This window comes from Narcine bancroftii, chromosome 11 (assembly GCF_036971445.1).
Source record: "Narcine bancroftii isolate sNarBan1 chromosome 11, sNarBan1.hap1, whole genome shotgun sequence".
NCBI lineage: Eukaryota > Metazoa > Chordata > Chondrichthyes > Torpediniformes > Narcinidae > Narcine > Narcine bancroftii.
In genome coordinates this window covers 90,636,991-90,663,658 of record NC_091479.1, presented here as the reverse complement: position 1 = coordinate 90,663,658, position 26,668 = coordinate 90,636,991, and the positions used below count along the sequence as shown (strand labels likewise).

Genomic DNA, 26,668 nt, shown 5'->3' with positions numbered 1-26,668 from the left:
ACACGAATGTCATCATGAAGAAACCGCGTCTGTGCCTCTACTTTCTCAAAAGTAGCAGAGATATGTACTCTGACAATAAATTTGACCTTTGAACTTAATGAAAGCAGCTAGGGTACCACTTATAGTGATCTGTCAAACTAAATTCACTCTCATATTTATAACAGAGAAGGAGGGTCAATTGACCCATCAAATCTCTGCTGGTTTCAAACCTATCAGATCAACCTTCCTTTCCTTACCTCCCAGCAACCTATTCTCTCTCGATGTGTATCAATATTACTCTAATTTTCCTGTCCACCTACCTGGGAGTGTTGGAAAAATCGAAGAGAATGTGCAAACTTCACCTGGATGATACCAAAGGTGAGAATTGAATGTGGGTCCTTGGAGATACGAGGCCGCAGGACTCCTAAGGGATCAGTCAGCTGAACTGTACTGGTAGAGATTCAAGAAGATCTTTCAGAGCACACAAATTAATAACATTACAATCTATGGTTAGTTAATAAAGTTAAAAATAGTTTTAAACTTAAAGGAATTGTGTACGAAAGGTGACAGACTGTAATTAAAAAAAAAACACAATGAATGACTAATAGATCTAAAAGATAAATCAAGTCCCTTAAAATCCTTTTCAATTGCTGCGGTTAAAAGACTAGCCTGCTCAACTTTCTCTTATATGATGACCTATCTCATCCAGATATTAGTGTAGTAAACCTTATCTGAACTGCTCCCAGCATATTTACATCCTTCTTTTAATAAGGAGACCGCTTCTGTACACAGAATGTGATCTCACAAAACCCTACATAACTGAAGCATTACTTGAATGGGCCTTTACACTGCAAACACCATAGCATGTATTAATTGTAGATCCTTATTTAAATCGGATTGACTTTAGCCAGTTTGCTTCTCTCAAGATCAAGATAGCCATTGATTTGCATGTTGGTGCTCCCTTAAGTATTTTGCTCTTACTGTTCAAAAGCCCTCCATCTTACCCATGGCCAGTATTCATGGAGACTCGCACTAGAACCCAGCCCAATATTGTGTGTAAACACTTCTCCACTGACCCCAGCGCATCTTAACCAGGCTTTGTCAATATTCCATTACACAGAGCCCCAGATCCCAAATGGCAAAGCAAGGGAAAGCAAAGCTTTCTAAAAATATGTATGGAGTGCAAGACTCCTTGGTCCTTTTGGATGAAGGGAAGTCAGTGCCAGACAGCTTTACACAAACTGACATGAGGCTCCAGGGAAACTTCACTTTAATTTGCCTTTCCAGTGTGGAAGAATTTATAGTTCATAATTTTCAAGAATTGTATGAGTGTTAGATTATGAAAGATTTGACATTTTAATCAATAAATATTTGATCCAGGTAATGAGACAAAAGTCTAGATTATTTTAAATTTCATACTAACTCATATTGGAGTTCTCAATAAATTTAACATCCCAAAATCATCATTTACTGACATGACCACCTTTGAGAATTTCACTTACTTTTGACCCAGATATAACAGACGTACATACCTAAAGTTAGCATTGATGACTATTTGTAAAATTCAACCCAGTTGTAAAAAGACATTTCCAGTTTGTTTTATTCTTATCAAAGTATATCATCTGCCACAAATCAAGACAATATTAGACACAACAGATGTTAGACGTGCATTCCTTACAAAGAATATTTGCAGTTTAAGGTTGAAGGATTAACAGACATTATGTTTAGACTGGTTCCATAAAATTAATTCTGCATGGAACAGATTAAAGGTGATGTGAGAAAGATTCATTAGACATAAATATTGTACTTGCTGGTGAAATACGGAGGAATGGAAATCATTTGATATTCTTGTTTTAAGGAACAAGGATTACATTTCCAGAATAATAGTTCCTTTCTAAATCAGCATGAAATGTAGTAATTATAAATAAATTTTAGTCAGCTTTTATCAGGCAAGGTATTGCATTGTATTAATGCACTCTCAGTATGGTCAAAGTAAATAAAGCTATTCACTAAAAATACATGAAGCAGCTACAAATGCACAATATTATTCTGAAACACCTGATTGCATAAAAGGACATTTCTCAAAGAATTATGGGATTTGAATACCCTAGCATTGGCTCTTGTCCTGACCCTTACAAAATCATCATTGTTTTCTTAGGATTAAATTAGAACCGTGTCCTTTTATTGCTTTGTTCGGTTATTCTCTAGAATAAAGGATTTCCTTGAATTCAACTAAAAAAAAAAGTTTTTAATTCATTGATGGCCAGACGAGCAATTTTGATAAGATGGAAAGACAGCAGAGCACCAACTCATAGGCAATGGTTAAAGGATATTATGTCTTGCTTGAGTTTGGAAAAAAATTAGATATAATGTTAAAGAGATCAGGGTTGAATTTCACAAGATATGGAGCCCATTCGTGGACTATTATCATAATTTAATTACTTAGCCAGGGGTTGCTCTGGGGGTTTTCTATCCGATGCCCGAGAGCCGATTCTCGATTCTTTACAATTTATTTGCTGGTGACCGTGTTTAGTGGGAGGGGTTAGATTAGTATGATTTTTAAATTTTTTTTCTTATTTTTGTTTTTTTATAACTAGAAGATATTGGTCTATTTGGATAATCTCAATATTAGAATGTGAGGTGAAATTCTCATATTTCACTTTTTTGAAAATTATATGAGAGAATGTATAACTGATGTGACTCATGTTCTGTATTGCATTATATAGAAATGCTATATATTAATTAATATAAAAATTTATACATGTAATATTTCTCTCTATTAAATTAATAAAAATATTTTTAAATGGGAAAATCATCAATGCTACCACGGTAATTCAGAGCAGGAGTGGGGCATCTGGTCTTTCGAGCCTGCTCCACTGTTCAACTTTAGAGTTGATCTTCTACCTCCAGTCTATTATCTGACACTATCTCCCTTTCCCACCTGGTATCCAGAAATCCATGAAGCTCTACTTTGAATGAATGCAATAATCAAGCTTCCATGGCCCGCTCTGGGAAGAAATTCCCAAAGATTTGCCATCGACTGAATGAAGGAATTTCTCCTCATCTCAGGTATATCTTCTCTTTTTTTTTCTTTTGCCTCACATCCATATCCACTTGTGGATCTCTGCTCCTCCCTTTCCCCTATCCTCACCATTTTATTCAGGTGCCTATCTGCTTGTAGCTCTTACCTTATCTTTGGCTTATTAAAAATGCAGCATGACTTATTGAGTTTCTCCAGCATTTTTGTGTAAACTACAATCACAGCAGCTGCAGACTTTCTTGTTTATCGACTGTGACAGATTAAATTATATTTTATATAGTACATAGATATGCTTTAAAGGAGATAAATTGTGGCTTTTTTTTTAGTGTCATTTAAAATGCTAACGCTCTGCTCAAACTAGACCGTTCAGGTGCCGAGTGCCTTTGCAATATCTTTGAAGAATGCCTATAAGGACTTCACAAGTAGGTGTTAATTGGACATGCTGTGGAGTAATGGAGCAACGGATGAATGAATTCATAAGATTGGGTCTGGTTCAGCAGTCTGAGTGCAGTTTTCTGTTCTAAGAGGGTCATGTGGTTTTCTCTGAGAGAGAGAGAGAGAGAGAGAGTGGGAGAGAGAGAGAATTCAGTTCGACAGTTCAGCAGCAGCAGCTGGGACTGGAACAGGACAAGCTGGCAAGCTTCTGGAAAAACCCCATTTTGAAGACGGGTTGTGAGTTCTTAGTTCAGCCTGGTCAAAGCCTTTGTGGTCCATACAAAAGGAGCTGGATGACTGTATAATGTTTCACTTGAAATAAGAGAAACAAAAAGGAACTCTGTGGTGACCTGAAAGAAAGAGGTATAATCGGAAAACCATGATGGGGAAAGTTTCTTCAGCAAGACACTGGCTAGCATCTAAATTTAGATTACCCACAAGATACAGCCAGTTTATGAGAAGAAACTCAAATGAAGAAATCTTTCTGCTCTCCAAGAAGGGGAGTATGTGTCACTATTTCCAGAAAGTACCATTAATATAGCAGATATGCATTAGTAGAGAAACATCCAAATTTTTTAACTTTTAAATCCTCTCCTTCCTGTTGGAATGATGGGGGATGGGATTTTGCTTCTGTCAAGGCAAGAAATTGTATTTGTCATCAGGCTGAGTACCGCACCGAAGGTGTATCTAATGTTAGATAGGCCATTTGTGGAATGCTGTGGTTCATTGTTATGGATTGAAAGCTGATTGACTCATCTTTCATTTAGTGAGCTAGGCAGGATTTATTCATTTTGAGAATATCAAGAGTTGGTTTTGTGAGATCTGCACCTGCAGAGAACGAAAGGTAGCCACATCTATTGAATTCACCTACTGCTGAATCACTCTTTCTTTCTCTCTTTGGCTTGGCTTCGCGGACGAAGATTTATGGAGGGGGTAAAAAGTCCACGTCAGCTGCAGGCTCGTTTGTGGCTGACAAGTCCGATGCGGGACAGGCAGACACGATTGCAGCGGTTGCAGGGGAAAATTGGTTGGTTGGGGTTGGGTGTTGGGTTTTTCCTCCTTTGCCTTTTGTCAGTGAGGTGGGCTCTGCGGTCTTCTTCAAAGGAGGTTGCTGCCCGCCAAACTGTGAGGCGCCAAGATGCACGGTTTGAGGCGTTATCAGCCCACTGGCGGTGGTCAATGTGGCAGGCACCAAGAGATTTCTTTAGGCAGTCCTTGTACCTTTTCTTTGGTGCACCTCTGTCACGGTGGCCAGTGGAGAGCTCGCCATATAACACGATCTTGGGAAGGCGATGGTCCTCCATTCTGGAGACGTGACCCATCCAGCGCAGCTGGATCTTCAGCAGCGTGGACTCGATGCTGTCGACCTCTGCCATCTCGAGTACTTCGACGTTAGGGATGTAAGCGCTCCAATGGATGTTGAGGATGGAGCGGAGACAACGCTGGTGGAAGCGTTCTAGGAGCCGTAGGTGGTGCCGGTAGAGGACCCATGATTCGGAGCCGAACAGGAGTGTGGGTATGACAACGGCTCTGTACACGCTTATCTTTGTGAGGTTTTTCAGTTGGTTGTTTTTCCAGACTCTTTTGTGTAGTCTTCCAAAGGCGCTATTTGCCTTGGCGAGTCTGTTGTCTATCTCATTGTCGATCCTTGCATCTGATGAAATGGTGCAGCCGAGATAGGTAAACTGGTTGACCGTTTTGAGTTTTGTGTGCCCGATGGAGATGTGGGGGGGCTGGTAATCATGGTGGGGAGCTGGCTGATGGAGGACCTCAGTTTTCTTCAGGCTGACTTCCAGGCCAAACATTTTGGCAGTTTCCGCAAAGCAGGACGTCAAGCGCTGAAGAGCTGGCTCTGAATGGGCAACTAAAGCGGCATCATCTGCAAAGAGTAGTTCACGGACAAGTTTCTCTTGTGTCTTGGTGTGAGCTTGCAGGCGCCTCAGATTGAAGAGACTGCCATTCGTGCGGTACCGGATGTAAACAGCGTCCAATCTCTTTTCAGTGCCAACCGCTCAGTCCAAGATTCCGCCCTGCTCCAGCTCCCTCAACAGCCCTTAAGGCTAGAGCTGGATGAGGTTCCCACCCTGGATGAGACATATAAGGCAATCGAACAACTGAAAAGTGGCAAAGCAGCAGGTATGGATGGAATCCCCCCAGAAGTCTGGAAGGCTGGCGGCAAAACTCTGCATGCCAAACTGCATGAGTTTTTCAAGCTTTGTTGGGACAAGGTAAACTGCCTCAGGATCTTCGTGATGCCACCATCATCACCCTGTACAAAAACAAAGGCGAGAAATCAGACTGCTCAAACTACAGGGGAATCACGTTGCTCTCCATTGCAGGCAAAATCTTCGCTAGGATTCTACTAAATAGAATAATACCTAGTGTCGCCGAGAATATTCTCCCAGAATCACAGTGCGGCTTTCGCGCAAACAGAGGAACTACTGACATGGTCTTTGCCCTCAGACAGCTCCAAGAAAAATGCAGAGAACAAAACAAAGGACTCTACATCACCTTTGTTGACCTCACCAAAGCCTTCGACACCGTGAGCAGGAAAGGGCTTTGGCAAATACTAGAGCGCATCGGATGTCCCCCAAAGTTCCTCAACATGATTATCCAACTGCACGAAAACCAACAAGGTCGGGTCAGATACAGCAATGAGCTCTCTGAACCCTTCTCCATTAACAATGGCGTGAAGCAAGGCTGTGTTCTGGCACCAACCCTCTTTTCAATCTTCTTCAGCATGATGCTGAACCAAGCCATGCTGAATCACTAAACAAAGAGGAAAATCACAGGCACAACCCTCTAACTCATAGGCAAGCAGACAGAACAGGAATAAATAGCTATATGGGCAGTCAGCCAACTCTTAAAACAGGAGACAGTGTGGTGCAAGCATGGATTTTGAGATGCAACACAAAATGAAAGAGGTCACATTTTGAATACAACATTAAGATACAAAGGTAATGTCAAAACCAACCTAGCTGACCCATAAAAAGGCCTAATTTTCCAAAGACAGAATTGCATTTTGATGATGTAAACAGAATGTATTAATTAAATGTTGGTCTCTATATCTTAATATTTTTCTTATCATAGCAGGCTTTTTGTATTTGGTTGCCCTTTCCCACCAGATGGACCCAACGGAACATCTCACTATCCTTTCCAATGTACTCAAACGACTGCCTCCAGGTTGACAACTGAGATAGCAAGAGCTCCCAACACAAACAGAATATTTTTAATAAGGCTTATATTCCATCCCACATTATTATCTCTGCAGTCCTTCACTCATTAATGTATCTATCTCTGCATCCATCTACTCTCTTGGACAGTGCATTGCTTTTGCCTCATAGGACGGATTGCACAATACTCCATCTTAGATATTTCCTCAAGTTAAACTATGGGAAGACCAAACATGTTGACTTATTATTATCACAAATTCTATATGTTTTTCTTTAATTCCATTTCATACGCTAACACTCACAGATTGAAACAGGTTCTATTTTACCTTGATGCCAGTGAAGAAAGGATCAAATTAGTGGAGGAAAATATTGCATATGAAGGGAAAAGCAATGGTTATAATAATTACTAAATCATTTCAATTTGCTCTGAAAAAGGAAAGCAGATGTGTGAAGAAATAAAGATGAGAGAAGTTGTATATTACAAAGTTGTATATTACAATGCTATTGGATAACCATGTTGAGGAACTTTGGGGGGCATCCGAGGCGCTCTAGTATTTGCCAAAGCCCTTTCCTGCTCACGGTGTCGAAGGCTTTGGTGAGGTCAACAAAGGTGATGTAGAGTCCTTTGTTTTGTTCTCTGCACTTTTCTTGGAGCTGTCTGAGGGCACAGACCATGTCAGTAGTTCCTCTGTTTGCGCGAAAGCCGCACTGTGATTCTGGGAGAACATTTTCGGTGACACTGGGTATTATTCTATTTAGGAGAATCCTAGCAAAGATTTTGCCTGCAATGGAGAGCAGCGTGATTCCCCTGTAGTTTGAGCAGTCTGATTTCTCGCCTTTGTTTTTGTACAGTGTGGCATCACGAAGGTCCTGAGGAAGCTTTCCTTGGTCCCAGCAGAGCTTGAAAAACTCATGCAGTTTGGCATGCAGAGTTTTGCCGCCAGCCTTCCAGACGTCTGGGAGGATTCCATCCATACCTGCTGCTTTGCCACTTTTCAGTTGTTCAATTGCCTTATATGTCTCTTCCCAGGTGAGGACCTCATCCATCTCTAGCCTTAAGGGCTGTTGAGGGAGCTGGAGCAGGGCGGATTCTTAGACTAAGCGGTTGGCACTGAAAAGAGATGGGAAGTGTTCTGATCATCGGTTGAGGATGGAGATCTTGTCGCTGAGGAGGACTTTGCCGTCTGAGCTGTGCAGCGGGCTTTGGACTTGGGGTGAGGGGCCGTACACAGCCTTTAGAGCCTTGTAAAAACCCCTGAAGTCGCCAATGTCCGCGCTGAGCTGGGTTCGTTTGGCGAGACTAGTCCACCACTCATTTTGGATCTCCCGGAGTTTGCGCTGAAGATGGCTGCATGTGCGACGGAAGGCTCGTTTCTTCTCTGGCCAGGACAGCTTTGCAAGGTGAGCCTGGTGGGCAGCTCGCTTCTTTGCCAGCAGCTCCTGGATTTCTTGGTTGTTTTCGTCGAACCAGTCCTTGTTTTTCCTGGAGGAGAAGCCCAGTACCTCTTCAGTGGATTGCAGTATGGTAGTCTTCAGCTGATCCCAGAGGGTTTCAGGGGACGAGTCCGTGAGGCGGATTGCTATTACAGCACCAGTGAATCAGTTTCATATTTGGCACTGTCTGTGAGAAGTTTGTACGTTTTCCCCATGTTTGCATGGGTTTCCTCCGGTTGTTTCAGTTTTCTCCCAGCTTTCAAAACGTACAGGTGTTGGAAGTTAATTGGGATATTTGGGCGACACGGGCTCATGGGCTGGAAGGGCCTGTTACAGAGCTGTATGTCTCAATTTGATGGAACGCTACTGAAAGTTAGTCATTTACCAAATCTAAACTGTGAAAAAGGCAGAAAAACCAGAACAGTGGAGCAATTTATCACAAGTAAGGGAAGATAGGAGATAGATACAAGAGGGAGATAGATCAGCTCTTTGAGTGATGTCACATCAACAACCTTTTGCTCAATATTAGCAAAACCAAGGAAATGATTGTGGACTTCATGAGGGAGTCAGAGGAACATGACCCAGACCTCATCGAGGGCTCAGTAGTGGACCAGATCAAGAACTTCAAATTCCTGGGTGTCAACATCTCAGTGGATCTGACCTGGAGCCTCCATGTTGATGCAATCGCCAGCAGCTATACTTTGTGAGGTATTTGAGGAGATTCAGTATGCCACTGAATACTCTCGAAAACCTCAACAGGTGTACTGTGGAGAGCACACTGGCTGGATGCGTCACTCTCTGGTATGGAGGTGCCAAATCTCAGGATAAGGAGAAACTCCCGACCTGCAGCATTACAGGCACCAGACTTCACTCCATCGAGGACATTCACATGAGGCAGTGTCGTAAAAAGCAGCCTCTCTCCTGAGAGACCCAGACCCTCTTCACTCTGCTACGATTGGGAAAAAGGTACAGGACCTTAAAGACGAGCATTCAGTGGCACAAAGGACAGCTTCTTTCCCGCTGCCATCAGATTCCTGAATAATCAATGAACAAGATACTGCCTTACTTTTCACGCACAACTATTTTTATTTTTTATATTATTGTTGTGAGATGGTTCATCTTATGAATGTTTGCATTGTGATGCTGCCATAAAACACCGAATTACGTGTCTTGTTCATGTCGATAAATTCTGATTGTGAAGTATTTAATCCTCATTTGAAATTGCCCAATGATAGAGATTTGCTGATGTTTCACTTTTATAAAAAAAGATGCAGGCAAGTTATTAGATACCATTTTCTGGTAAAAATGAGCCCTGACTTCAAAAGAGCATTGATGAAATACATAGAGACAGTGAGGGTTTATTAAAAGAAAACTATGCCTAACCAACTTGATTGTAAGCTTTAGGCAGAGGTGGAGAAAACTTGAAATGTGGCAATGCATTTGGGAGGATTGCTGTAGAAAAATGCCGCCCTTAGGTTCAGACTGGGGCACCAATGACCATTAGGACTGCGGAACCATTTGAATAGGCTTCAGCTCTGCCTAAGGCTTTGGGGCCCATTAAAAGGTATGATATTCTCTTAGAAAATGAAATTTGTCATCTGAGATCAAGATTGGATTGGGATTGGAAGATGGGAGGAGATGGAGAATGATACTCCGCTGGGATCTTCAGGGAAATCAGAAGGTTGTAGATCAGGGTATTGATGGATTAGAGGGTCAGATGCTCAAGGGATTGCTAGGTTAACTGCAAGTAAAATTGGGACACTGTGGTTCAGAAGATCAAATCTCACGCTGCTATTAGTCCAAGGCTTGGCCCTAAGCTGATTGGGACAGTTGTGGGTGGAGGTGGAGAGATCGGTTAAAAAATTCTATACTGAAAGATGCTAAAAGGTGGAAAGTAAGCATGGAGTCTCTCAATGACGCACATTGAAAATACTGTTTTTCCACAAGTGACAACTCTTGCCAAAAAATGCTCAGTTGATCTTTCAAGTGAATTATCACTTAGAAAGGTTCTGAGATCTGAGATTTATTTTCAAGTGAATGGTGCTAAAGTAAAGAACACCATATGATCTAATTTACAGGCCACTGTAAACTATAAATGATGTAGATTAAAAAGTATAGATGATCAGAGAGACCTTGATGCCCACATAACTAAATCTTTAAAGAGAATTGTTGATCAGATTATTAAAAGAAACAAGTAGGTTCCTCCTTTCAGGGTGGCCAAAAGAGGCCTTAATTCTTCCATAAAGTACAATTTTCTTCTATGACTAATCTTGCTTTCATATTTAAAAAACATTTATCTGACTCTACTTCCCCCACCAACTAGGCGTTGCTAAGAGAGTGATAAAATGCTGTAGCTGTGAGTATTCATCGTTAATCTCACCCTTCAGTAAGTTTAATGTCCCACTGCTTTAAGAAGTCCACCATTATCCTGGTGCCAAACAAAACCAAAACAAGTCTATTGTCGTCCGATTGCACAAGTACAACTCGATGAATCAGCATCCTCCAGTCCTCACTGCAAAACATGCAGATACAAAACCAGAGATAACATACATATAGACAAACAATACATATGTAGGACAAGTATACATATGTAAAAATAAATGAATAAACAATGCTTCATGAATGTGAGACTCTGGGATGGTTAATATGAGCAGTTCCTTGGGTCCTTCAGCATTCTCACTGCCTATTGGAAGATGCTATTCCTCAGCCTGGTGGTGCTGGTGTATGCCTGGCGTATGCCTGTATTTCTTTCCTGACAAGTGCAGTTGAAAGATGCTGTGTGTTGGGTGGAAGTAATCTTCAATGATTTTGTGCGTCCTTTTCAGACAACGAAATGCGGTAGAACACATTGATGGGGGATGAGGGAGACTCCATTGATCCCCTCTGCCACTATTATGGTCCTGTGGATTGACCTCCAATCCAATGCTCTACAGCAAATGTTCATTAATATATTGCAATGTTAAATCAAAAAGCACAAATTCACGGAGGGCCAAAATTAAAAACTTGGACTAAGTCGAGGGCCGAACTAAATATTTATTGAAAATTTTCAACAACATCTGCATGTTTTCTCTTCTTTCAACATATGTACTGTTAAACTTTAGGATATAACTTTAGGAGGATAATGTTACAGGTCAGGAGTAGGTAGCTCAAGTTCACCCTTTGCTTGACCTGTGGGAAACCTATTTGGTCCCTGTGGAGATGTAGTCAGCATTCACAGGCTGTGTCCATCTTGGCCTGCATCAGGACTCAGCATTTCCTGCTCACTCCTCAGGCTCTAGGCCTCTATTCACCCTCGACCCACCATCCCTCTACCTGACCAGTCCTTTACCCAACCTCTACTCACCCCTCACTCCACTCGCTCTGCCTCTACCCATCCCATCCTATACACGCCCCTCTACTGCCTCTCCCCTCAACCTGTTCCTCCCTCTACCCATCTCTCACCCTCTAATCACCCCTCCCCTACTCGCCCTGCCCCTCCCCTTTTACCTCTTCCCTATCCACCCCTCCTTCTACTCATCCCTCCCTCTAACTGCCCCTCGCATCACCATAACTTCCCCTGCCCATTACTCCTCACCTACACCTTCTGCCCACCCCTGCTTACCCACCCACTCAGGCCCAGCTCGCTGTCGATCAGTCTTTGCGGACAGCCACCATCTCTCTCTCTTCACGTGCAGGGCCGAACCAGCCGTCCCTGGGGTCCGCGCGGGTGCAAGCGCTGAAGGCCGTGGCGACCGGGAGAAGTTCATTCGCGCTGTGGAAGGGCCGTCCGGTGCCAGTCACGTGGGGCTTGCGCTGCCCGGGGGCCGTGCACAGCCTGCCATGCCCATCGCGCCGACAGGAAATCACAGGCGCTCGCCCATCCACCGCACCGCTCGACAGGTGGGAGAAGTGACTGGTTGTGCGGGGAGCCTTCCAACCAGCTTGCCGGCTGATGACATCGACAGACTTCTCGTGTTACAATTTCTCGTGTTACCATGGGGAAGGATGTGCAATGAAGGGGGAGGATGGTGGGGGTGACATTACCAAAAAACAGCATCGGCTCTCGCTGCAGGGCGGGCCACCTCTAATACATTTTTGAAATGATCTTGCGGGCCAGAGTTTGACATGTGTGCTCTGCAGCAACATTACCATACTGTGATTCAGCCAGCCAAGACCTCTCAATAAAGTTCCTGCAGAAGGTTGATATGATGGTGACTGATAGTCTTTCCCACTTCAGACTTCTCAGGAAGTGCACCTTCCTGACAAGTGAGGAGATGTTATGTATCCCTGATAGGTTACTAGTTCAGTGAATGCCAAGGAACATGGTGCTCTCCACTCTCTCCACTACAGTTATTGATGTATTGAGTGGTTGTTCCTGGTCCTCCTAAAGTCCACAATCATCTCCTTCATCTTGTCCACGTTAAGGTTGTTTACTCTTGCACCATACCATGAGATTTTCTACTTCTTACTGTAGTGGGACTCATCATTTTTCGTGATGATGCTATCTATTGTTGTGTGATTTTTAAACTCGATGACCGTGTTGCAACTGGATCTGGCGATGCAGTCGTGGGTCAGTAGCATGAACAGGAGTGGGTTGAGCACACAGCCCTGAGGGGCACCAGTGCTCAGCATGACGGTGCTTGATAATCTGCTACCGACCCAGCCAGACTATGGTCTTTCTGATAGGAAGTCCAGAATCCAGTTACATAGAGGGGTGTTGAGTCTCAAGCTCCTTCACGAGCCTCTGGGGAATGATTGTATTAAATGCCAAGCTGAAGTTGATGAACAGCAGCCTGGCATATGAAACGTCATTTTCCAGGTGGTCAAGATGGAGTGTAGGGGAAAGGGTATAGCATAATCTGTGGAATGTTTTTTTCCTATAGGCAAAATGAAATGGGTCCAATGTCTCTGGGAGGTGTGTTTTGATGCATTCCATCACCAGATGCTCGAAGCATCTTATAATGGTCTCATAATGGTTTCATAATTGGTTCCGACGTACATTATGAAGCACTTTAAAAAGCTTCCAACCAGCAATTCACAATCTTGCTTGGATATCAAGTACATCTATGTCAGACTCCTATTTATTGACTAAATAAATTCAACTTCATTGTCCAAAACAAACTCATCCATGAACTCCAAAACTTATGTATCAGCACCCCATAAGTAACAGTTTTCTTTAGGCTGACTTCCAGGCCAAACATTTTGGCAGTTTCCGCAAAACAGGACGTCAAGCGCTGAAGAGCTGGCTCTGAATGGGCAACTAAAGCGGCATCGTCTGCAAAGAGTAGTTCACGGACAAGTTTCTCTTGTGTCTTGGTGTGAGCTTGCAGGCGCCTCAGATTGAAGAGACTACCATCCGTGCAGTACCGGATGTAAACAGCGTCTTCATTGTTGAGGTCTTTCATGGCTTGGTTCAGCATCATGCTGAAGAAGATTGAAAAGAGGGTTGGTGCGAGAACACAGCCTTGCTTCACGCCATTGTTAATGGAGAAGGGTTCAGAGAGCTCATTGCTGTATCTGACCCGACCTTGTTGGTTTTCGTGCAGTTGGATAACCATGTTGAGGAACTTTGGGGGGCATCTGATGCGCTCTAGTATTTGCCAAAGCCCTTTCCTGCTCACGGTGTCGAAGGCTTTGGTGAGGTCAACAAAGGTGAGTCCTTTGTTTTGTTCTCTGCACTTTTCTTGGAGCTGTCTGAGGGCAAAGACCATGTCAGTAGTTCCTCTGTTTGCGCAAAAGCCGCACTGTGATTCTGGGAGAATATTCTCGGCGACACTAGGTATTATTCTATTTAGGAGAATCCTAGCGAAGATTTTGCCTGCAATGGAGAGCAGCGTGATTCCCCTGTAGTTTGAGCAGTCTGATTTCTTGCCTTTGTTTTTGTACAGGGTGATGATGGTGGCATCACGAAGGTCCTGAGGCAGTTTTCCATGGTCCCAACAAAGCTTGAAAAACTCATGCAGTTTGACATGCAGAGTTTTGCCGCCAGCCTTCCAGACCTCTGGGGGGATTCCATCCATACCTGCTGCTTTGCCACTTTTCAGTTGTTCGATTGCCTTATATGTCTCATCCTGGGTGAGGACCTCATCCAGCTCTTGCCTTAGGGGCTGTTGAGGGAGCTGGAGCAGGGCAGAATCTTGGACTGAGCGGTTGGCATTGAAAAGAGATTGGAAGTGCTCTGACCATCGGTTGAGGATGGAGATCTTGTCGCTGAGGAGGACTTTGCCGTCTGAGCTGTGCAGCGGGCTTTGGACTTGAGGTGAGGAGCCATACACAGCCTTTAGAGCCTCGTAGAAACCCCTGAAGTCGCCAATGTCCGCGCTGAGCTGGGTTCGCTTGGCATGAAGAAATAAAGCCACCTCAGTATCTACCTTCTGCCAAACCCCCTCTGAATCTTAAAAGATTTCAATAAGATCAACTTCCATTCTTTGAATTTCCAGTGAATGTTCATGGACCATGCCCACTTAGTCCAGGAGCTTTGCCCTGAACTTCATGTCACCTGATATTTAATTATTCATCACACTTCATTCTGGTATTTCCAACCCTGAACTTCTGCTTTATTTCAGTTAAGATCAGGTTAGGAACAGTACCTCATCTTTTGACATGGCAAACTGCAGCTTTTTGTATTTGACATTTTTCAACAATTTCTGTTAAGGATGGTGGTATACCCACTCAAACCTGACTTTTTATTCTTTATTAGATACAATATCATCTGTCTGCTTTGTGACATCATCCCTAGTGTCATTTAATCTCCCCTACATTCCTTCATTCTTCCCTGATCTGCCCTTCTCTGCATTTTGGAACTTAATCACCTAACCTTTTCCCATTCTCTCAAATGATCATTGATAATGAAGGTTGAACCGAGTTTCTTATTGGATCTGCTGGGTATTTCCAGTATTTTTTTCTTTTCTAACTCTTTGACAGAAATGTAACTTTTATTACATGAGTAAAACACTAAAGTCTGGAAAGACCGACGTTGAAGTAAAAACACAATACAGGAGAAACTTAGCACCATACCTTGATGAAGGGCTCAAGCCTGAAACATTGGTTATGTATCTTTATCTTTGGTAATATAAAGTACTGTTTAACCTGTTGAGTTTCTCCAGCACTATATCTTTAATATTATCACATCCATGGTTTAATTTTCAATTTGTTGCTACTTTAACAGATCTAATGCTAATATTTGAATTGTCATGCTGCTGTTAGTCAATGTTCCATTTGAACATCTTTCCATGGTTCATGCATTAACAACTATTCATAATATTTGGCTATCATATCTGATGTAACCATTGGCTTTATTCGGCGGTTTCTGACGTTGTGTTCATTAACATAATCTATTCATAATTAACCAAATGAAAACTGCTGTTAGATAAAAGAGAAATCAGGGGTGTGAATATTTCAAAGTTCTTCCATCACTTGCTTCATTATATGCTGGAAATGAAGCATGGTGGATCAGTTTAAATTCGGCACATGAACAGTATATTCAAATAATGCCTGCATTGACCAGAACCTGATAAACTAGGCTGTCATTTTTTGGGGTAAGTATTTCACCAGCTAATTCCAGTCAAAAATATATTACTCAACTGGCTTGACTGTTTAATTCTCCTGAAATGTTTCCAGATTGATCTACTTTAACTGGTTTCATATTTTGCTTTGTTACTGCTTCTGTAACTACCTCTATCCACAAATAAACCTGAAAACACTGGATATAATCATCAGGTGAGGTGGCATCAGTTGCCAGAGGAACATAATTAATCTTTCAGATCAAAGACCCTTCATCAGAACTGGGAAGGAGAGAAAGAAATAAAAACACAGTAAATGCTCAAGCAACTCAGCCAGTCTCACAGTGCCCATAGGAGGTAAAAATGTATTACTAACATTTTGGGCCTAAGCCCTTCTTCAAGGTAGGAGTAAAAAAACAGGCATCTGAATGAAAGGCTGAGAAAATAAAGATGAAAGAGTGGGAAGGGGAGGAGTACAGACCAACAGCCAAAAGGTGTTAATTGGATATAAGAAGAGGAAAGGTGAGAATTGATTTTGGCTCTGTGAAAGGAGACAGAGGGAAAAGGGATAGGGAAGAAAAAGAGAGAGGCTAGAAAAAAAAGGAGAAAGGGGGAAGAAGATGGTGGGGGAGGAGGTTAATGGAAATTGGAGAAGACGATATTAATGCCATCCAGTTGGAGGGTGCCCAAATGTAAGATGAGGCGTTGTTCCTCCAATTTTGGGTGATCTCAGTCTGGAAGTGCATGAGACCATGGAAAGATCAAGGGAAAGAGGAAATGCGAATTTTTGTAAAGCAAGTATTCATAAAACGGGGTACACCATGACTTCCAGTATCTGCGTGTTTTTACTTGCAAGATTTTCAAATCAACTTGTTGAAATTATAGTAAGAAATCTCTCGGATGACAAACAAATTCTTCTTGGAAATAACTTGAGCTGTGGTGAAAATCCTTAACAATTATCGACAAGAAAGGAAAGGGTTTTGCTAACATTTTTTGACAGACTTTGTGGATTTCTCCATTACCAGGTTACAATTCAGGCATGTTTCTTAAAATCGTTTTAAAATTTTGTGTAAAAATAAATCAAAAAGCACAAATTCATAATTTAACTGCTTTGCTTTATTCGCTAGATTTAATAGTTCATTTCTAATTTTACACTTGTAAGAACTGTGGTGTGTAATGCGCACATGCAACAAGATAAAATGGTTATCAGTGTACCTACTGCTTAATTACACTCTGCAGGCATCCCGGCAACTAATCAAGACTTACTTTCAACAACATGTAAAAACTCCGTAGCACCATTAGATTAGTTTAGGTTATCCACTTTTGAATGAAATATGTATTGACATGATTTAGATAGATAAGATGGTATGATCCATAATTTATGATCAAGAGCAATAAGCTGTTATGGAAGTGGAAATTTTAAGGATATTTTTGTTTCCATTGAAGTTTTAATTACAGGGATTTGTTTTAGCTTAATAGGTTTTGAAAGACATTTTAAAATGAAGTAGTAATCAAAATAAAATCTATCCCAGATAAAATCTCCTAGACAATGTCTAACTCTAAATTGCTTTATTGGGTCAAATGGAAGAAAATAATTTGCAAAATACAGTATTGTAGCATTTTAAGTGCTGAACGTGATACAGGAATAGTAAAAGATGTAGCAGTGAAGGCCACAATATTACTTTTATCGAGAAAATTTATTTGGCTGTCCGTTTCTCATCTCCGTCACAATAGTCAATAAAAGGAAGTTAAATATTTAATCAATGAAAAATTTTCATTAATATATTGCAATGTTCATTCATCCAGGTTGCATTTTTTTAAATATCAATGAAATAATCATTCAAACTAATAAAAAGTTATGGAAAGATTTTGAGGTGAATTAGATGTCACAATATACAGTGAAACCCCATGTATCTGGCTCCTATGGGGATTGGTAAATACCTAATAAGTGAATTTTCCACTTGCTTGAGACTGCGTGCTGCATGGATTGGCGAACTAACAGCATTTATCTGTGGCATTCCTGCTTGTCATGTTTGAAGGAATGTAGATTTGCAAGATGGATGTAGAAGTTAACACATTTAGTTTGATCTGTGAGTATTCTTCCAAACATCACTTCTAAAAGTAACAAAAGGATTTGTATTTCTAGGGTGTTCTAAGTTGGCAAAAAGTCTCTTTTGAAATGAAGTCACTTATTATCATGAAATAATAGAATCAATTTGTGCTCAGTAATTTTCCACACACTGCAATGTGATAATTAATTTGTTGATTGAGAGGCAACTCTTTGCCAGTAAGGCTTCAAATAGAACTTTGTTCTTTGAAATAATTCCTTTTATTTTAACATTCACCTAAGAGGATAGACAAGACCTCCATTAATCATCTCCTCTGAAAGACCACACTTCTGTTGGTTCGAAACTCCCTGAATTGGTGTATCAGACTAGATGTTAGTCCACAAATTTCCAGACTGGGATTTGAAACCACAACGTGCTGGCTCAGAGGCAACATTTTGACCAAATAAACCACAACTGACACTTTAGTCATGAACACCCTCCAGGATGTCTCACTTTGCTTGGATCTAGGCCAAATTCAGCCTTGATATTGAATTTACTTTTATTTTAACAAACTTTATCTATAGGCCCTTTTGATAGGTGCAAAACTGTCTATTTTTAGATTAGTAAGCATCATTTCCCTCTTTCTTGGGCCAGGGCAGATATTCACATGGTATCCATTATTGTCATGTAATACTACATTTAGAATGTAACATACATGAAATTCTTTAACTTTTGTCTACAGACAGAGAGTCGCCACTTTGTTCAGTGCCCTTCACAGAACTTGGTTTTTCTAGGCAGTCTCTCCTCCAAGTACTGACCAGACCTGAGCTTGCTTACCTACTGAGAGCAAACAATCTCAAGCATATTCAGGCCATTAGGTACACAGATCACAAATTTTTCATTGAATTGAACATTTGGAGACTTTTTTGCAGGGCAGTATTTCAGTCATTCCAAGTTGTTAATAATCTGATCCGTTCTGGTTGGGATTAAATTTCCACCAAGTTCCTCCATCTGAAGATCCTCTGTGAAAAATATGGTCACCCTTGTAAAGTGATCTAGAGTCTCAGTTTGGGAAATAGTTAGCAGTTGTGGCTGGCTTGTATATTACATTTCCCAAAGTGTTCTTTGTCTGATTTTATTCATTTTAAGTAGTACATTATTAGTCACATTCTTCCTGACAGGTTAAATCAATCTGCTTCCACTGGCATTTAAAACTGAGCTGTTCCAGACTGTGACATTCCTGATATTTGATTTCTCTCATTACATTGGCATTTGAAGTACTATTTACAGTATAATTCATAAAGTAAAAATGTGGCTTTAAATTCACAAAGTTAATCTAAAATAGTTGAGCTGTTAGCTTGCTGAAATATAAACCATTACCAGAAAGCTCCCAAATCATAACACAATGGAATGAGGAACAGGTGGATAGACAATTGAAAAGAATCCAGACAATATGGAGACATCTGGTAGGATATCTCAAAGAGCATATCCAGAGGAAGAAGACTTACCATATCACTTATCTCCAGTATAATAATCCATGACAGTGATTTCTGCAAATGGTGTAGGAATCAATTTCAATTTTCTGACCTCATATCCATAGCAAATATATTTACCTTTGTTTTGCATCTGAAGTACACGTGTTTTCTAACAAAAAAAAATGTTGAAAATATCAGGGCTAGTAGCATCTGTGGAGTGAGAAGTGCTTCAGGTCAATGACGTTTCAGATTTACATTTCACATTATTTTGACCTTTTACCAATATTTTCATTTGCTACAAAATGAAATCTTCAATTTCCTTCTGAACTGACTTGCTGTGTTTGCACCTCAGTATCTCTGTGTTCAATTTAGAAAATATGGTTAACCAAAGGAGCATTTTTGTGTGGCATCAATTTAGTATTTTCAATATTTTTAAATGACCACCCATATTCAATACCCTGGGGGGGGAGGTGGGGTTTACTATTGACCAAATAAATGGTAGATTGATTCACTGACTGCCTTCGTTCTGTCCGCATCAGTGACAGGGATCTCCCAGTAGCCAACAATATTAATTCTGCATCCCACTCCGATGCTGACATGTCTGTCCATGGCCTCGAACGGTCTAATTAAGACAACCTTCTGTAAATTAGAGGAACAACACAATATTCCGTCTGGGCACTCTCCAAATGGATGGCATTAACATCAATTTCTCTGGTTTCTGCTAGCCCATTTCCTTGGTCTTCTTTCTTCCAGCTCACCACCCCCTTCCCTCTCCTTTCACAGAGCCATCCCCTTCCCACTGCTTGCTGGTGTGCCCTCCCTCCTTTATCCACCTATTACCTCCTGCCTTCAGGGCTGTGCTCATCCCTCCCCGCCCCACCCCCTCCCCCACCATTTTGTTTTGCCGCCTTATACCTTAATGAAGAGTTCAAGTCCGAAATGTTGGTTCTGTATCTTTACCTTTGTTATATAATAAAGTACACTGTTTGACCTGCTGAGTTTTTCCACAGTATCGGCAGAACTTCAGGTTTTACTTTCCCTTGACCAAAAACTGAACTAAAGTAACTATATACGCAATGTGGCTACAAGAACAGGTCAGGGACAAGCAATCCTGTGGCAACTAACTCCCCACAGCCTATCCACTGTCCAGTCAGTTGTGTTATTGGATACTCCCCACTTGCATCATCAATTGCAACGTCCACAAAAAAAACCTCAAGAAGGTTGACACCGTACCAGATGTACACACAAAAGGCTAAAGGAACTCAATAGGTCAATCAGTAACCAATGGAAGGCAACAGAAAGTCAATGATTCAGGCCATAACATTTTATCTATAGACGCTGCCTGACTTGCTGAGTTCCTCCAGCATTTTGTGTCTACCTCCTGCAGTCTCGATTATTCCCTTACAGGGCATAGTAACCCATTTGATAAGAATCCTATCCACAGCCATTCATTCATTCATCCCATCACTAACACACAGCAGCAGAGATTGTTCCATCCACAGGATGCACTACAGCATTTCATTGGATGGGAACACTACCCCCCTCCGAGACACACACCATTCTGACTTGGAGATGTATCACTGATCTTTCAGACACTGGGTTAGAGCTCTGGAACTCCATCCCTGACAGCATTGTGGGTATAGCCAACATGCCAGGAACAGCCGCAGTTTAACAAGGCAACTCACCATTCCCTTCTCAACAACAAATAGGATTGTGAATCTCATATCCTTTCAACCTATATGAAATCAATGGTTCTTTATAATGATAAATAAACCAGGGAAAGGGTTTGGAGGGCAGGAAGATACATGATATATCTTTCTGCAATTACTTCTGGTTTAGGTGATAGGTGACCTAGTACTTGGTCTCGCAGGTACCAAAAGAAATTTCATCAGTTTATACGTCTTGCTTCCCACTTAATTTAGAAACAGTGCTTGTTTCTTTCTGAAAGCCTGTGTTTCTGTTATGGGCAAGACAGAACATATCAAATCTCTCTATGAAATCATACCAGTCTTCTGATTCTTTGTATTCTCCAAAACGTCCTTCCACCGTTTTTTGAGTCTTCTTTTCTTTGTTCTCTTTGCATTAGCCTGTGGCTCACTGTAGTCTTCGTCTTGTGTTGTACCTTCTAATCTTCCAATTTTCTAATTATCTCTCCAACGTTCAGTGTCAAAGAAGTTTGTTTTTTTTATCCTCGTCACCAACCTGTTGATATCCGATGTACAATCAGGTAAATAGGTGTTGGATATTCTAGGCTTAACATACAGAGATGTGGTGCCTTATTCATTCTTTATTGTAAAATGGTTCCCCGCAGCACACAATAACATCATATGCAGGCTCCTGAGTATATCCACAACAATAGGAGTAAAACATGAAAGTCTGCAGACACCATGATTGAAGTAAAAACACAATGCTGGAGAAACTCAGCAGGTCAAACAGTGTACTTTATAAAGCAGTAATAAAGATACATAACCAACATTTCGGGTTTGAGTCTTTCATCAGGTATAACTGATAGAAATAAAAACATAATGCTGGACCAACTCAGCAGGAGAAACAGCATAATTTATAAAGCAACGATAAAGGTACCTAACCAATGTTTCAAGCTTAAGTCCTTCATCAAGGTTTGAGTGAATGAAGTTAAAACACAAGCTCGAAGACTCACTGCCACAGCCATGTGTAAATTCTACCTAATCCCTCATCATATCCAATTAACACCTTTTGTTGGTCTGGATTCCTCCCCATTGTTTGAATTCTGAGACTTTCTGATACATCCTGCTTCTGTCTTTTCTGATTTTTCCTTGAAGAAGGAATCAGGCCCAAAACATCGGTGATATATCTTTGTCTCCTATAGATGCTGAAAAGACCAGTTGAGTTCCTCCAGCATTTCAGTGTGTTTACTACAATCACAGCGTCTGCAACTTATCGTGTTTCACTCAGCCCAAAACATTGGTTATCTTTGCTATATAATGTGCACCGTTTGCCCTGCTGAGTTTCTCCAGTATTGTGTTGTTACTTTTTAATATAAATGTAAACTGAATGAATCTTGGGTCATAAATTTTAGCACCAAGAAAGAGGTCATTTGGATCAGCCCAGCCAGGCTATTCCGGTTCTCATAGTAATCCTTTCTTTTTAAACTATTTTTATTGAGTTTAACAAAAACCCTTTACACAAAGTATATTAATGATAACATAAATCAAATCATATCATATATACATCACATATTAATTGTAAATTAGAAGCAGAACCATAATTATTACATAACTTATTTCATTCAGACATCAAATTCAATCATTATAAGAAACAATTAAATCATAACATATTATGTCCAAAAATAATAATGAATACAAAAATTATACAAATAATACACCTAAAATTCTCTTACTTATTCACCCACTCATATTCAATGGTTATATGTCTTATTTAAGTTTGGGGAAAAAATTTGACATAATATTAATGATCCAAAGTCTGAATTTGATAAGATGTGGGGCCCATTCATGGATCATTATCATAATCTGAGGATTTAAATGGTGTGGATGCTCCAGGAATTCCCTGTCTGGTGTCTGGGGGCCATTATTCGATTCATATTTATAGATAACCTTGTTTAGATGGAGGGGGTAGATTAGTAGGGACATTTTTTTCCTTTTTATTATTGAGACAAACAAGTAAAGGGGGGGGGGGGCTTAACAACTGATCAAGTCACTTGTCTGAGCACTCCTGGCACCATGTAATCCAGTACTACCTGTCGCATGGTCGGGTGGTTGGCCACGAAACCGACTCCCCCACCAGGCTTACCTGGTGCAGAGGGTGACTAGACACCCTGCAGGATGAAAGACAAAGGGCAGATGAACCCTCTCGTAGGGTCAACAGCCATCTAGCAAACACGTGCCGTGAAGCACGGAAAGGGAACCCCTGGCATCCAAGCTTGGCGACAGAGCTTACCCACAGCCGGCTTGGACCTCGCCACACCGCTGGATCCGGGAGGGGATGTCGAGAGAGTGGGTCTGGACCTGTGCAGCCCCCTACTTGCCTAAATCCATTCACACACAGGCTGTTCCTTTCTGAGGAGTGGGGCATCCTCAAAGCAAAGCCCACAAACGGACTGAAAGGAACCACCATCACCCTGGAGTGGGGCCTCCTCATAGCAAAGCCCACTAGCGGACTGAAAGGAACCACCATCACCCTGGAGTGGGGCCTCCTCATAGCAAAACCCACTAGCGGACTGAAAGGAACCACCATCACCCTGGAGTGGGGCCTCCTCATAGCAAAGCCCACAAGGGGAATGAAAGGAACCACCATCACCCTGGAGTGGGGCCTCCTCATAGCAAAGCCCACAAGGGGAATGAAAGGAACCACCATCACCCTGGAGTGGGGCCTCCTCATAGCAAAGCCCACTAGCGGACTGAAAGGAACCACCATCACCCTGTGGGAAGGATGGGCAGATAACGGATTATGAACCACATGAGGAGTATAGGATATCTCATAGCAATCCCAGTCATCTATTTACTCGCAACCTGTTCTCACTTGACATGGCCAGGAGCTCCACCCACCCGGTGGCATTTCCCCTTTAAGGAGTCCTTTGGCAGAGCCAAGCAGACAGCCAGACGGCCTGCACCGGGGGGGCGGGTGACGTCATTTCCGGCAGCCTCACGCCTTGCGCGGTAAGATGGCGGCGCAGTTAACGGACGCGGAATTGTGTTCGGAATTGAAAAAATTCGGGTTGGTCCCGGGCCCGGTGACCGAAAACACGCGCCCCGTCTACGTCAAGAAGCTCAAGAAGCTGCGGGAAGAGCGCGGCGCGAGGCCCAAGACCCGGAACGGCGGCGGGGCAGGCCCCGGTTCGGGCCTCGGCGGGGCAGCCACCAGCCTCGCTCCTCCCCTTGTGTCTCCTGGCAAGCTGCTGGGCTTCAGCTCGGACGAGTCGGACGCCGAAGCGAACGGGAGGGGCGAGGCGGGCAGGGCGAGCGATGGCACCCGTGCGCGGCCCGGCAGCAGCGGCAGAGGGAGGAGCCCCCCCCCTCCGAGGATGGTGAGCAGCAGCAATAACGGCGGCGCCGGAGCCTCGGCCGGCAGAAGCAACTCCACCCCCTGGTGGAGGCCGAACCCGAACCGAGGCGCCCGGCAGGCGCCTGAAGAGGAGGAGCAGCCGCCACCGGGAACGGAGCCGCACGCCGGCAACGCCAGCCGCGTGTCTTACATCAGGGACGGTGATTACTCCGACTCGGAAGATGAACGGGAGGAGCGGGGCCGGCGGCCGAACTCCAGAAGAAGCCAGTCCAAGAGGTCGGGCACGGTTGCTCGCAGTGATCCACCGGGGACGGCGGAGGAGAACGGCGCGGGCAGGCGAGGCGGCCCTCACTGTCTGGACCCCAGAAACCAGCTGGAGGATCAGAGGGAGGAGAAAGACGCCGCAGAAGCCCCCGGCATATCCACACTGCGGAACCGTAATTCCTCTTGCAAGAAGATGAGCTCTGGAATACTGGCAGCAGAGAGGGATATTCTTTGTCAGGGTACCAGAAACAGCAATCACATCGGTTCGATTGGCCCATCCATCCACAACAGCAATATTCTGACCGTAAGAAGCGGTCCCTCATCCGCTCTTCTAATCGATGCCAATCATTCAAACCATACAGGCATTAATCAAAATTACAGTACTTATCACCGTAAAAGTCCTGGAGAACCCGAAGAAGAACTGTTGCAGCAGTTTAAACGGGAGGGCGGTTTGGCGAATGGTGGATTCAGTGCACACTACCTGTCCATGTTTCTTTTGACTGCTGCTTGTCTGTTTTTCCTTGGATTGGGGCTTACATATATAAGAATGAGGGGTTCAGGAGGATCAGAGGAAGGAATTCTTAATGGTAAGTGCTCAACAAGAGGAGTAATTTTCCCATAGTGACTGCTCAGCCACTTTTAGCCACTTCATTGTAATAGTCGCCATAATTATAACAATGTCTGAATTGACATTCATTCTAGCAAAGGTAAAGCTTGATCAAAACATTCCCAGAAATACAAGCCGTGCAGTATTGGATGAAATCCCTGTAAAATTCGTTCATTTGGGCTTTTGTTCCATCAATGACCTCCATTGGCATAAATTACGGATAATGTTAAAATCATGAAGTGAAATTGTTTGGACGTGTCTTGAGAACTTCTGGAAAGTAAGATGTAAGATCATAGTCCACTCTGCCATTCCAAGAAGAGCTGATCCATTTTCCCACTCGGCCCCAATTCCCTGCTGCCTTCCAGACCTTTGATATTCTGACTATTCAAATATTTTTCAATCTTTCCTTAAATATACCCAACAACTTGGCCTCCACAGCTGCATGTGGTAGCAAATTCCAGAAGTTCACTCTGGCTAAAAAAAATTCCTCTGCATATCTATTTTAAATAGGTGCTCTTCAATCCTGAAATTGTGACCTCTTGTCCTTGACTCCCCTACCACACACAAGTTCTTTTGTAATGCATCCTTTCAGATTATTTAAATTTGGTTCCATTGTTTACTTAGTGGACAGTTCCTTTAACTTTTGTAATGATAATGAGTTTATTGTCATATACTTATGCACCAAAATTCTTGCTTCCTGCAGCCAAAGATGTACTTGTAAAAGCAAAGTAATATATAGTAAACTTAATTGAAATAGATAATAAAGACATGAGATAATCACAGTAATCCTAGTGCAAAAAAAGTGTTGTTTTGTGGTGTAGGGGCAATCATCATTAATGTAACAAGGGATGTTGAAGAGTTTAATCGCTTTGGCAAGAAGAAGCTGTTCTTGACCTAGAAATGCTGTATCTTTTGCGCAAAGGTAGCATGAAAAGAAGTTGTGACCAGGGTAGTGGGGGTCCTTTTAATGTTGGCTGCCTGTTGAGGCAATGTAGTGGATGGGAGGTCAGCAGTATGCTGGCACTATGGAAGGTAGTTTTTTTTTAAAGACTTACTCATTTTCATGACCAAGTAGAGGTGAAATTACCACCAGCTTGGAATGTCTTCTCTGGAGTGTTTGAGGCAGTACAGGCCCTTCAGCTCATGATGTTGTGCTGACCTGTGTAAACCTACTCCACAACAATCTAGTCCCTTTCCTATCTCCTCAGACTTTTTTTATAGTGGGGGGGGGGGGGAAAGCGAATGTAAAGGCGGATATTCTCCAACTTTATACCACTTAGCTTGTTGAAAGCTCCAAGGGTGGATTCAGAAGGTGGACTCCAATCCACCTAGGGGGAAGAGTCAGAGGTGGAGCGACTCTCTCCACCTCCACCATGAAGGCAATTCTGCTGCATGTGGATTATGTCATGGCGACAAGCAGAACTACTGCACCTCTCAGCTCCAGATGCTGCTGAGTTGAAAGCAACACTGGATTTGCCTTGTCTGCCTTCTCCATAAAAAGCTGTTCAACTATTTTTCTTTTCATTGAGCTACTTTCAAGGCTGTGTTACACCATTAAAACCACCTATAGACATAACCCTCTTCTTGCATCCATGTGCCTGTTAACTGATCTGATAGAAGTTTTTAGAAAATTGAGGCATTGATTGGTAGAGAGTCAGGTTTTTTTTACCCAGGATAAAGATGTTAGAATATGAGAGACATGGTTTTTGAGTGGGAGATGGATCAATTAAA

The 26,668-nt window shown here is 42.4% G+C and overlaps 1 protein-coding gene and 1 long non-coding RNA gene across 2 annotated transcripts in view; one reads left to right on the top strand and one right to left on the bottom strand.

Annotated features, from left to right (window-relative positions):
• Positions 1-305: 305 nt before the first annotated feature.
• LOC138746123 (uncharacterized) lies at positions 306-23,788 on the bottom strand. The gene is made up of 4 exons (XR_011346712.1): positions 23,574-23,788; positions 21,071-21,267; positions 19,204-19,234; positions 306-429 (listed from the first exon to the last, which is right to left on the bottom strand). It is a non-coding gene; the product is annotated as an uncharacterized lncRNA (long non-coding RNA).
• Positions 23,696-26,668, top strand: part of lemd3 (LEM domain containing 3) — a 56,746-nt gene continuing 53,773 nt past the window's right edge. Inside the window, exon 1 of the mRNA XM_069904012.1 lies at positions 23,696-24,917. Within this exon, the coding sequence (XP_069760113.1) occupies positions 23,726-24,917 (1,192 nt within the window). The 5' untranslated portion in view covers positions 23,696-23,725. The remainder of the gene's footprint in view (positions 24,918-26,668) is intronic.